General features: G+C 48.7%; 1 protein-coding gene across 3 annotated transcripts in view; it reads right to left on the reverse strand.

Moving 5' to 3' along the window:
* Positions 1–443: 443 nt before the first annotated feature.
* Positions 444–12,106, reverse strand: part of Syk (spleen associated tyrosine kinase) — a 78,093-nt gene continuing 66,430 nt past the window's right edge. For all 3 annotated transcript variants that reach the window (XM_028863795.2, XM_028863796.2, XM_028863794.2), the window contains 5 exons: positions 11,326–11,535; positions 8,188–8,377; positions 7,213–7,353; positions 6,014–6,126; positions 444–2,016 (listed from right to left, as the gene is read on the reverse strand). In XM_028863795.2, the coding sequence (XP_028719628.1) occupies positions 1,944–2,016; positions 6,014–6,126; positions 7,213–7,353; positions 8,188–8,377; positions 11,326–11,535 (727 nt within the window). In that variant the 3' untranslated portion in view covers positions 444–1,943. The remainder of the gene's footprint in view (positions 2,017–6,013; positions 6,127–7,212; positions 7,354–8,187; positions 8,378–11,325; positions 11,536–12,106) is intronic.

Here is a 12,106-nt window from a genome sequence, read left to right on the forward strand (position 1 = left end):
TCAGGGAGGGATTCCCTCTTCAACAAGAAGACTGATCTGTCGGCACAATTCCAAGACACATGGATGGCTTCTAAGTACTTCTTAACTATGCTTTAAAAGACTCTTGCCTTAGAGAGGCTAAGTTTATTGTGTCTGCAGTCTGAAAGGCACCGATTGCACCCTCTCTCCATTCCTCACCCACCACCAGCAGGGCTTTCTGTACCATCCCTGCCTGTGTAGGTCACGGTGTCTCAGAGTGAAGACCAGAGGCCCACATCTGTATTTCCAGACACCGAACAAATGCATGCAGCCTTTGTGATTTTCAGTCCTCAGCGAAAGTGCTACAAATGGATGACACTTTGTGTATGATCAAAAGGTAAGCCACACATAAGCCAAGTCTAGGAGGATAGAGTGAAATTCTCAGGTCACGTGTCCTCAGCTCAGAACTGCACTCAGCAAGGCTGTACTGTGGTAAAGATCAAATCTCTGGTTTTATTGTGAATTAAAATTCCATTCAGAAACTCATCTGGAGATGGCCTTGGCTACCTTGTTGCCCTCTGCTCTGGTATGAACGTGTCCCCCAGGGTCCATGTGTTGAAGATTCAGAGTCACTTGAATGGTGTTTGGAGACGGGGTCTTTGGGGGATGAGGTGGGGTCCTGAGGGGGTCCCTGAGACGGGATCAGGGCTTTCATGAGAGGAGGACAGACCTGAGACGGTCCAGCTGCTCTGTCAGGACGTCACACTGCTTGACCCTGTAGGAAGGCCCTGCCTTGTGCTGCACCGCACTGGGGGAGGGTCCAGTCTCCCAAGCAGAAAGGACGGACACATGTCTAACAGATACATTCCTTTTCTTTGTACATTCCCTTCAAGGTGCTCAGTTAGAGCAACAGAAAATTTCAAGATTCTGTCGTTCTTGAAATGTGAAATGCCCCTCCCCCCACCAAGGCTCACATATTTGAACACTGGGTCCCCGGCTGGTGGCACTCACTGTCTAGGAAGCTTGTGGAACCTCTGGAAGGTAGGTCCTGGCTGAAGGATGTGGGCCACTGGGGTGGCGGCGGCTCTGAGGCCTTATAGCCTGACCCCAGTTCCTCTTCACCCTTTGCTTCCTGAGTGTGGATGCCAGGGGACCTTCTAGCTTCCTGCTCGGGCCACCAAGTCTTTCCTTCCTGTTGTAATGTCTTTTCAATCACGATGGCCTATCCCAACCGGGAGCCCAAACAGACCCTTCCTCCCTTCAATTGCTGTCCGGTCTTTGTGAGCAGTGAGAACAATACCTAACAGACTCGCAGGCCATCACGGACTCAGAAGAGATCCTGGGCTGCACTCCCTCTGCAGAAGGCAGGGGGTCTGACATGCTCAGCTCAGTCGCAGAGGATCAAGGGAGCCACCTGCCCTGGCAGCCTCCATGCAGAGCTTATTTACACCTCCTCCTGCAAGCATGCAAGGACAGACTTCAAGTCCTTCTGCAGGAAGGCGGGCTCCGGAGCCACGTCAGCGTGTCTCATCCGTGCGGTGTTTCTGTCTTCAGCGCGAGTGCAGAAACGGTGTCCAGGCTTGTTATTCTCCTTAACCACCTTCGTGCTTGCCAGCTGCACAGGCGAGTTTTCTCTTTATTTCCTTTGCTTAAGTGCCATAGCACTTTCCCAATCTGCAGGAGAACAGTGCGATCCTGGACCCGGAGGAACGGTAATGATGTGAAGATTTGGAAACAGTTCCCAAATGTGACCCATAATGAAAACCACACAGATGGAAACAAAAAACAGATAGATGAATCCGTGGGCCCCGAGGTCTTGCTGCTGGTCTGTGTTTTGGACCAGACCCACTGTGAGGGTGAGTCCTAGCATCACTTAGCTCTCACCCTGGGCAGAGGGAGACGAAACTCTAAAAGCCAGTTCATCTGAATGAAGTTTCTGTGATCGTTTGAGGATCCAAGGTGGCCAAGGACAGACACCCGAGCAGTTAGTTAACCACATCATAGTAGTAATTGCGAAGCCGCAGTTCCACAGCTGTGAATCCGGGTCTGTTCTCTACCCTGAAGGAGAAAGAGATGCATGTATTAGTGTTTGTAGATAGGCTGGTGCCCTCTGGTGGTGAATGCTAGTCACTGCACCCTGCACCAGCATGGTCAGAATGGTCTCTTCCCACTCCCAAACTACAGAACTTAGGCCTGCATTTTACAAGAATCCAACGATCCCTGTCCTTGTGAGCTGGAAGAATTTTGCACTATGTTATGGAACACCTTCCGTGTCTGAAGACAGCTAACTGGTCCCTGTGTTGTAAATTCATTAAACAGTTGACTCATAATACTGTGTGTATTCTCACAAATGAGGGTAGACGTGTGTATGGAGGTGTGATTTAAGCATGTGTAAAAGACAGAGGACAACTTTGGTGTCATTCCTCAGTGCTGGGGATGTCTTTCTGTATGCTGTGAATGTGTTGCTCTGATTGATTGATAAATAAAACGCTGATTGACCAGTAGCCAGGCAGGAAGTATAGGCAGGATGAGCAGAGAAGAGAATTCTGGGAAGTGGAAGGCTGAGTCAGCTGCCACCATGAGAAGCAAGATGTAAAGTACCGGTAAGCCACGAGCCACATAGCAACTTATAGATTAATAGAAATGGGTTAATTTAAGATATAAGAACTAGATAGCAAGAAGCCTGAGCCGTTAGGCCAAACAGTTTAAATAATATAAGCATCTGTGTGTTTATTTGGGTCTGAGTGGCTGTGGGCCCAGGCGGGACTGGAGATAACTCCAGTTACACCTCAGACACCATCCACTTTGGTTTTTTGATACAGGATCTCTTAATGGCCTGGAACTTGCCAAGTGGCCGAGGCTGGCTGATCATTCAGTCTCTGGGTCCTTCTGTCTCCATCTCTCTCCTTGGTGCTAGGTCCACAAGCACACGCCACCATGCCTTGCATTTTTATATGTTCTTGGGACTGAACTCAGGTCCTTCTACTTAGACACTGAGAACTTTACCAATGGAGCCGTTTCCCAAGTCTCTTGGCTCAAAATCTGAAGAGGAGAATATGGACACAGCTGTCACACACCCTACCCACATTCCAGCTGGACTTTCAGAGAGAGGCGTGTTGGCATGTGCTCTGGCAAAGAGCTCACAGACTTCTGTGACCAGAGCAAGGACCAGACCCTGTGCCTCCTAAATCCATGCACACTAAGTCTGTGCTGTTGACAAGCAGGGCTCTGAGCAAATGATGGGTGAAACTTTTACCTCCTGACTGGAAGGGATCTCACCTCCCTCTGTGTTCATGAGGGGATGATTCCTGGCCCTCCAGGTTAACAAAACCCTCCAGTGTTCAAGTTCCTTCTATAAAATGGCATGGGGATGACAGAGATAGCTCAGTATATAAGGACCTCTGTCCAGGTGTGAGGACCTGAGTGTGGGTCACCAACAGCTACATAAAAGCCAGATATGGCCGTACATATCTGTACCCCAGCACTGGAGGGTGGTTACAGGCGACTCCCTTGGGGCTTGCTGGCTGCCAGTACAGCAGAAATAGTGTGGCTTAGGTTTAGGAAGGGACTTTGCCTCAAATAATAAAGCAGAGAGGCCCAGTGAGATGGTTTGGTGGGTGGAGGCACCTGGTACCAAATCAAACAGCCCAAATTTGGTCCTCAGCACCCACATAGTAGAAGGAGAGAACTGAGTCCCGAAAGCTGTCTTCTGACCTCCATATATGTGCTGGGGCACACGCAAACACTTTCATACATACACATTTACACACACACACACACACACACACACACACACACACACACACACACACAAATAAAAGATCAAATTAAGAAAAAACAAGGTGGTGCATGCATGGCCGAGCATACACACTTGTACACACAGACATGCATCCCCTGCCCACAAAGGTCAGTCCTTGCACATGATTCTGGTGTTTTAAATCACCTTTACTTTTCTTGTAGCACACGAGAATAGTTGTTAGTCTCTATGCACGGGACTGACAGCAAGAAAAATTTGTTCATACCAGATGCACTTAAAAATTAACCTAGCAAAGCTGCTGGCCATGGAGTCTGAGAGTCAGCGTTTTCCCTAAGACGCTGGGACCCCAGCCCTGCTGGAAACTTACTTCCCGCCCTTTGTTATATTCTCATCTGTGACAGACAGAGCAGACAAAGTTTTCAGTAGGAAACTTGGGGCAGAACTTGGGGGTAAACTCAAACTGCCCCTATTCTGCCATTTGCCCTGACACAACAGCATTTCCACAGGGCAAGGAATCTCAGGGCCAGGAATCTCTCCCAGGGCAGAGCTCTGCAGAGCTGAATGGGCGATTGGGCCCAGTAGCATCTTAATAGATAGTTGCAAGCTTGGCTTTCTAACAGCGAGCATCCCATTGGCACCAGATAGCTGCAGCACAGTGGCTGGGACCCCTAAAGATGACACAGGACACGCCCAGCGGCTGGGCCCTCCCCAGTAGGTGACACAGGACACGCCCAGTGGCTGGGCCCTCCCCAGTAGGTGACACAGGACACGCCCAGCGGCTGGGCCCTCCCCGACAGGTGCCACAGGACAGGCCCCGTGGCTCCTGGTGCCGTTCACACTCTCATCATGCAAATGGTGTCCTGCTCAGGGGTTGTTAGGGAAAGCAAAGCACAGTGCACCTAAGAATGGGAATGGGGCTTCTGAGCCTGTGCCCTGAGCAGTCTGTGAGTGTGGCATGTGGCAACCCTGCCCCACTGTGGGGGGACTTCTGGCCCTGAGTTGTCTGTGGTCACCAGGAGCTTCCAGCCTGGATGTAATAAGGCTTGGTGGAAGCAGGGACACTCTCAGACATTGTCAAAGGCAGGGGCTGTTCCAGATGCTTGAGATGCCACCTGGGACTCTGATTTCCTCCAATCCACATTGTGATCTCATAAAATCTTAACAGCTGGTAACTTCACAGTTGTCCCAGCTTGCCTGGGTATGTTCCGTCATGTTCCCACAGCTGCAAAATGCATATATTAGTGTCCCTGCCTTGAAGAGACATGACTGGATAGTAAAGCAGTCAATCTCTGGCCCATCCCCTGCCATCTTTTATGTAGAAGGCAGCACATTCCTGACACAGCAAAAGAATCCACACTTCATTTTAACACCCAGTGTGATGGCTGAAGGAACTCCATTTTATGCCGGGAATCCATCTCGGTGCCCACCAGCCATGTGTCTCTGACTCCAGTCCCTGGAAGGTAAGTTCCTAGTAACTTTGACTCAGCGACCTCCCACCCAAAAACGGAGTCGTGACTACCTACTTGTTACCATATGACTAACTGCTTTTTTTTACTTCTGTAACTTGCTTACACAGATACCCAAAGATTGTTTTGAGTTGCCTTAAGCACTTAACTTGGCAGAACAGACCAGTTTTTGCTTGCTTGCTTAGATATGAAGGTCTTCTTGTGGTTTTTACCTTAAAAAAAAAAAAAAAAAAAATCTTTCCTCATACCCCTCCTTCATGGTAACCTCAAATTTGGCTCAGAGATTGTTCGTCCTAGAGAGTTAATCAATAAAACTTTTAATTATAGTTGGATTGGGTCTATGGTCCTTTTCCAGGGGTCACAAACTCTATAACACCAGCTGTGAAGGTTAATTTTAATTATACTTGACACAGTCTGAAACTGCTTGGGAAGAGAATCTCAACAAGGGACCGTCAGAACAGGTCGGCCTGTGGGGAATTGTCTTGATCACGTTATTTGATGTGAAGACTCAGCCCGCCATGGGTTACCACTCTTGGGTCAGGGAATCCTGGACTTTCTCAGGTAGCAGAAATTTAGCTGAGCACTGAAGCATGGACAACATCTTTTCTTTCAGCTCTCCACTGTGATGATGTGACCAAGTGTTTTCAGTTTGTGCGGCCTTGACCTCCTTGTGGTCATGGACTGTAATCTGGAGTTCTGAGCTAGAATAAATCCTTTGCCGCTATGTTAGTTTTTGACTGAGACATAGTGTCCCATAAGTAACTGGGACACTAGCCACGCCATCTACCTCTATAAACCTTCAGGTCAATGGAAGGAAGGCTTGGGTACTCACTCATAGGTCCAGCAAAGGTTCATCAGGTCGTACATCTCTCTGGGGCATCCTGGAGGGCACCCCATACGTTCCCCTTTCTCCAGCATGGCGGTCACTTCGCTCCCTTTCATGCCCTGAGACATGAAAATGCACACAAGCTTTTAAAACATATGCCAACAAAGAAAAGACCTCGCCCCCAGAGACAGACAGACACAGGTGACATCAGTCACCATGCCGGGGCCCTTCCTCTGGAATCCTAGAGTCCGAGGTGGCTGCCCAGTCTGAAGGGCTGGATGTGCTGGGGAGGAGGGGGGCTTTGAGGTTTCTGTTCTGATTCCTCATTTAGGGCCTGGCTTTGTGGGGTGTAGGGCCTTCATTTATGACAGTCTATTGAGTGGCACCCTAGGATCTGCATACATCCAGGAAGACACACACACACACACACACACACACACACACACACACACACACACACTAGTTTAGTCTGCAAAGTGATTACCTTGCAAGCATGAGGACCTGTGTTCAATCCCCAAAGCCCATGTAAAAAGTCAAGATCACAGCCGGGCAGTGGTGGCGCACGTCACTCGGGAGGCAGAGCCAGGCGGATCTCTGTGAGTTTGAGGCCCAGCCTGGGCTACAGAGCGAGATCCAGGAAAGGCACAAAGCTACACAGAGAAACTCTGTCTCGAAAAAATAAACAAACAAAGTCAAGATTATAAGTGAGTGCTTGTAACCCCAGTGCTGGGGGTGTAGAGACGGGCAGACCCTGGGGGTTCACTGGCCAGCCAGCCTGGCCTATTGGGTGAACTCAGGTCAATAAAGAGACTATTTCAAAAAGTAAGGTGAATAGTCCCTGAGGAGTGATGCCTGAGGATGATCTCCAGCCTCCACACACACGTGCACACATACAAGAACACACGCAGCAACAGCTCACACAGTTGATGCTGTCGGCATTACCATTTCTATTTTAGGTCTCAAGAAGGATGGCCTGGGGCTGTGTCCGGTGAGTGTACATAGCACATGGTGAAAATGTGTTCACTTAGCATCGAGTGTCATTTCCAGGCTACTGTAAGCTGAGGTTGTGCTAACTGCCCTCTGTTAGAGGGTGATACGAGACCTCAGGGTGTCCCCAGGTTCTTGTGGCAATAATCCTATACTGAGTGATTATTTCCTAAGGCCATGAAGCTGAGACATGGTACACACAGCTAAGCATGACTCACTCTGTAAGGCTTCTGCCCATAGGAGAACGCTTCCCACATCAGGACTCCGAAGCTCCAGACATCACTCTTGCTGGAGAACTTGTAGTAGTTGATGCATTCAGGGGCATACCACTTCACGGGCCACTTCCCGTGGGTCTGGGCCTGGAAGCAGAGCGGGCATTCTGTGATGAGTTAAGTCAGATGTGCACATGCCAATCCACCCAGGAGTTGGGTTTGAGAAGTGGAGCAGAGAAAAGCCTCCACTGAAATTCGTAGAGTCAACCCGAATGAGAAGGAACCAGAAAAAACCTCTCAAGAATCAACCAGTTCTGGGGCTGAGGATGTGGGTTAGTTAGTAGTGGTCAAGCATGAAGGCCTCCGTTTGAGTCCCAGAATGGTGTAACCCAACTATGGTGGTGCATGTCTGTAACCCCAGAACTCAGCGCCCATTAGCCAGCCTGGGCTGCATGGACCCTGTCTAAAAAAAGAAAAATCAACTTGTTCAATTTACATTGATGAAAGCAAGTTATCACAAACATTCCATCCCTTTTTCAAAACTCAAAATTCAGGGCCAGCAAGATGGTTCAGTGGAAAAGGTGCCTGCTGCCAAGCCTGAAGATCTGAGTTTGATTCCTGGGAGAGACAAGGTAGGAGGAGAGAATCAACTCCCATAAGTCGTCTTCTGATCTCTATTAGTACACTGTGGCACACATGCCTATGTACACACCACAAGATAAATAAATATGAAAAAAATCAAAAACATAAGATGCTAGTCTGAACAAGTCTTCAGTTGAGATATGTTAGGTATTTTTGGGTTTTGTTGGGTATTTTGGGTTGACAGATTGATTGTCTTGATTGACAGAATTAATCTTAAGAATAATACTTTTTCATAAGGTTACTAGTGAGATTTCTACCATAATAAAATACAGAGAGCAGATATTTTTCTTTCAATGTTTTGATGACCTGCTGCCATGAGTCCGCACTGAGTTGTCCTACCTTGTAGTAGTTTTCATCAGCACGAAGGGCTTTGGAAAGACCGAAATCACTGATCTTGGCATAATGCTGGGTGACCAGAAGCACGTTCCTCGCAGCTAGATCTCTGTGCACGAAATTGCTCTCTTCTAAATACTTCATTCCCATGGAAACCTGGTGAACCAACTCAATGATGTTCTTATCCTTGATGTGCCTAGAATCACAGGCTGTCATCAGCAAGTGTAGACGGTGGTCATTCCAAACACACAGCCATGTTCCCTGTGCATGAGGGGTCCAGCATTCCTTCTTTTTAAACAGTAGGACAGGGGCTGGGAAGACGGATCAGTGTAAGGACACTTGTGCATAAGTATGGGGAGCTAAATTTTGATCCCCAGAAAATGTGAAAATGCTGGGTGTGGCCACATATGCCTGTAATCCCAGCACTGGTAGGGGGTGGAAACAGGAAGATCCTTAGGCTTGCTGGCCACCAGCATAGCCAAAAAAAGCAAAAAACAAACAAGACAAAACAAAACCAACCCCCCCCAAAAAAAAAACCTAAACAAAACAAAATAGCAGAGCATCCTGTTTAGTGAGAGAACTCCCCTCCCTCCCTTTTTTGAGTCAGGGCATCACTGTGCAGTCCTAACTAGCTTGGACCTCGATATGTAGATTAGGCTGGTCTCAAACTCACAGAGATCCACCAACTTCTGTCGCTCTGGTGCTGGGACTAGAGACATGGGGTGCCATACATGGCAGTGTCTTCAGGGAATAAAGCAGAGGGTGGTAGAGGAGGACATGCAATGTTCTGGCCTCTGCATGTATACACACACACACACACATATGCTTTGTACAGACACAAAAACAACCCCAGGAGGTACGAGTATGGCAGGTAATCTCTCTGACACACAGCTCTTCAGACTGAACATCATTCTCATGGTGCTCAACGTGTTTCATCTCAGGCACGTACAGAAAGTCCTAGAAGGCTGTGGAGACAGCTTAGGTGGCAAAGTTCTCATCTTGCAAGCTGAGGACCTGAGTTCGATGCCCAGAGCCAGTGTGAGAACAAACCCAGGGATGGGGGCCATGCTGGCAGTCTGAAGGCTCCGGAAGTGAAGCTGGTAGATGATTGGTGCTGCTTGCCCAGCTGATCTAGCATAATCGATGAGTTCAGGACAATGAGAGACCCCTGTCTCCAAGGAGGCAGGTGGTATTCCGGGGGATGGGTATTGCTCTAGGTTGACCTCTGACCTCTACCTGTAGCACCTACCCAAATGCTCATATTCACACATGCATATTGGAAATAATAAAGAAAAGCTGCATTAAATGAGAAGTGGTCAGCCTCGGCTCAGAGGAGTCAGGGATGACTCTGTAACCTGTTCCTTACTGGACAGGTTACAAATTAGCTCTGTGCTTCCATTTCCTACCTATAAAGAAGGGCTCACACCTTTCTACAGAGTCTGAGACAATAGCTGAGTAAAGTACAAACAGTGTAGAACAATGTGATGAGCTAAGCCATGGAATCCAGTTCATTCCAATAGAGCTTCTCTATGTTGACCACAGCCTTAGAGCAGCTGTGCCTAGACCACTGATGACCAATCAGTAAACAGCAGCCTGCTGCTGTGGGATGTCCTGCTGTATGCTGTGAATGTGTGTTGCTCTCATTGAGTGATATAATAAAGCAATTTGGCCTATGGCAAGGCAAGATAAGGGTAGGTGGATCAATGAAACGGAGGACTCAGAGGAAAAAGGGCGGAGTCCAGGCAGACACCACCCAGCCACCGAGGAAGCAAGACTGTAGAAAATGAGGTGACAAGCCACGAACCATGTGGCAAAGTATAGATAAGAAATATGAGTTAATTTAAATGTAAGAGCTAGCTAGTAATAAGCCTGAGCCATCGGCCAAGCACTTATTTATTTTATTTTATTTATTTATTTATTTATTTTTGGTTTTTCGAGACAGGGTTTCTCTGTGTAGCTTTGCGCCTTTCCTGGAGCTCACTTGGTAGCCCAGGCTGGCCTCGAACTCACAGAGATCCGCCTGGCTCTGCCCCCCGAGTGCTGGGATTAAAGGCGTGCGCCACCAACGCCCGGCTTTATTTATTTTTTAAAGGTTTACTTATTTATTTCATCTTACATACCACCTACTGTTCCCCTTCCCTCTCCTTCTCCTGCTACCCCCTAACTCTCCCCTTCCCACCCCCACCCACTCTTCACAGTGGGTAAGACCTCCCCTGGGAATTCAACACAGGCTGGCTAACCAAGTTGGGGCTGGACCAAGTCCCTCTCCCCTACATCAAGGCAGAGTAAGGCATGGCACCATAGGGAACGGTCTCTAAAAAAGCTAGTTCATGAACTTGGGATGAGTCCTGCTCCCATTGCCAGGGGACCCACAAACACTTCAAGCCACACAACTGTCACCCTCATTCAGAGAGCCTAGTGCAATTCCATGCAGGCTCCCCAGCTGTCAGTCCAGTGTCCGAGGGCTCCCACTAGCTTGGGTCAGCTGTCTCTGTGGGGTTTTTTGGCCAAGCATTTAAAATTAATATAAGCCACTGAGTGGTAATTTGGGAAGTGGCTGCCATGTGTAATCGGCTGGGCATATGGGACAGAAAGCTCTGCCTCTGTTTATAGCCTTCAGATCCAGGTACTCAAGGGGTCAACCAGAGAAGTCAAAGATGGTACCCCAGGAAAACATTTGTTCAAGATGTTTATCTAAGAAAAAAGTTCTTCCTGTTGCCAGGAGATGCCCTGTCCACAAAGACTGAGGATTTTATCACTGAACAGAGATCCAAAGAGAAGGATAAAGACCAAATGATGGATTAGAGTTGTTCTCTGGCAGGGCTAGGGAGATGCCTCAGTTGGTACAAGGATGAAGACCTGAGTTGGGATCCCCAGCACTCATATAAGAGCCAGGTATGGCAGTCAGGATCTGTAATCTCTGGGGCTCTGTGGCCAGCTCAGGTTGGCTGAATTGGTGAGCTCCAGAGTCAGTGAGAAACCTTGTCTAAGAAGGTAAGATGGAGAGTCGAAGAGACAGCTCAGTGGTTAAGAACGTGTACTTTTCTTGTGTAGGGCCTGAGCTTGGTTGGGAGGTTCACAATTGCCTGTTACTCCCCAAGCAGGGCCCGCGCACAGCTCCCCGGCACCTGAGCTCCCCGGCACCTGTTCTGCTGCAGGTACTTGTTGAGGGGCCCCAGCTCCGCCATCTCCATCACCAGCATCCAGGACTCGGCCTCGCAGATCCCGATCATGCGCACAATGTAGGGGTTGTCCAGCTGCTGCATGACGTTGGCCTCTGCCAACAGCTCATCCTTCAGGGCGGGGTCGTTGGCCTCATTCTTCAGGATTTTCACAGCCACTGTTTTCACAACTCTGGAACACACATTGCAACCCGTGAGAAACTTTCCAAACTGTCTAGAAGTTCTCTTCTGTGAGGCATGATGCCCGGGGGTGGCCAGGGTTGGGGAATGCATGATGCCTCGTGTAGTGGGTAGCTATTTGAGACATTCCCTGAAGCATCACTCCTAGTGAGGCAGCTGTAGCTGTCACAGCTGCTTATGATCTTGAGGTACCGGCCTCTGGGGCTGGGCCACCGAGGACCTTTAAGACCAGGGATGCATGTACGCCCTTTCTTCTTGGCTACCTCGTGGTGGTTCTGGATGCTGAGATCTTGGGCCAAGCTGTTCAACATGGAACATAGCTCAGCTTTCCCAGATCCTACGGCAAATCTCCCATGGTTGTGAGTTTACCCCCAAAATAAATTCCTTTGATTATCAAATAGACTCCGTGGATTTACCCCATTATCTGGTGCTCATGTGGGGCAAATTCCAATGCCTGGTGGGTGGGGTAGGGGGATGTTGACACACTGGCTGCAGAACAAGAGTCTTTTAAAGCCATTCAGAAAATGGCCTCAGGGTGGAGATAGCTCAGTATGTAAAAAGTG

Source organism: Peromyscus leucopus, chromosome 5 (genome assembly GCF_004664715.2).
Source record: "Peromyscus leucopus breed LL Stock chromosome 5, UCI_PerLeu_2.1, whole genome shotgun sequence".
Classification (NCBI taxonomy): domain Eukaryota; kingdom Metazoa; phylum Chordata; class Mammalia; order Rodentia; family Cricetidae; genus Peromyscus; species Peromyscus leucopus.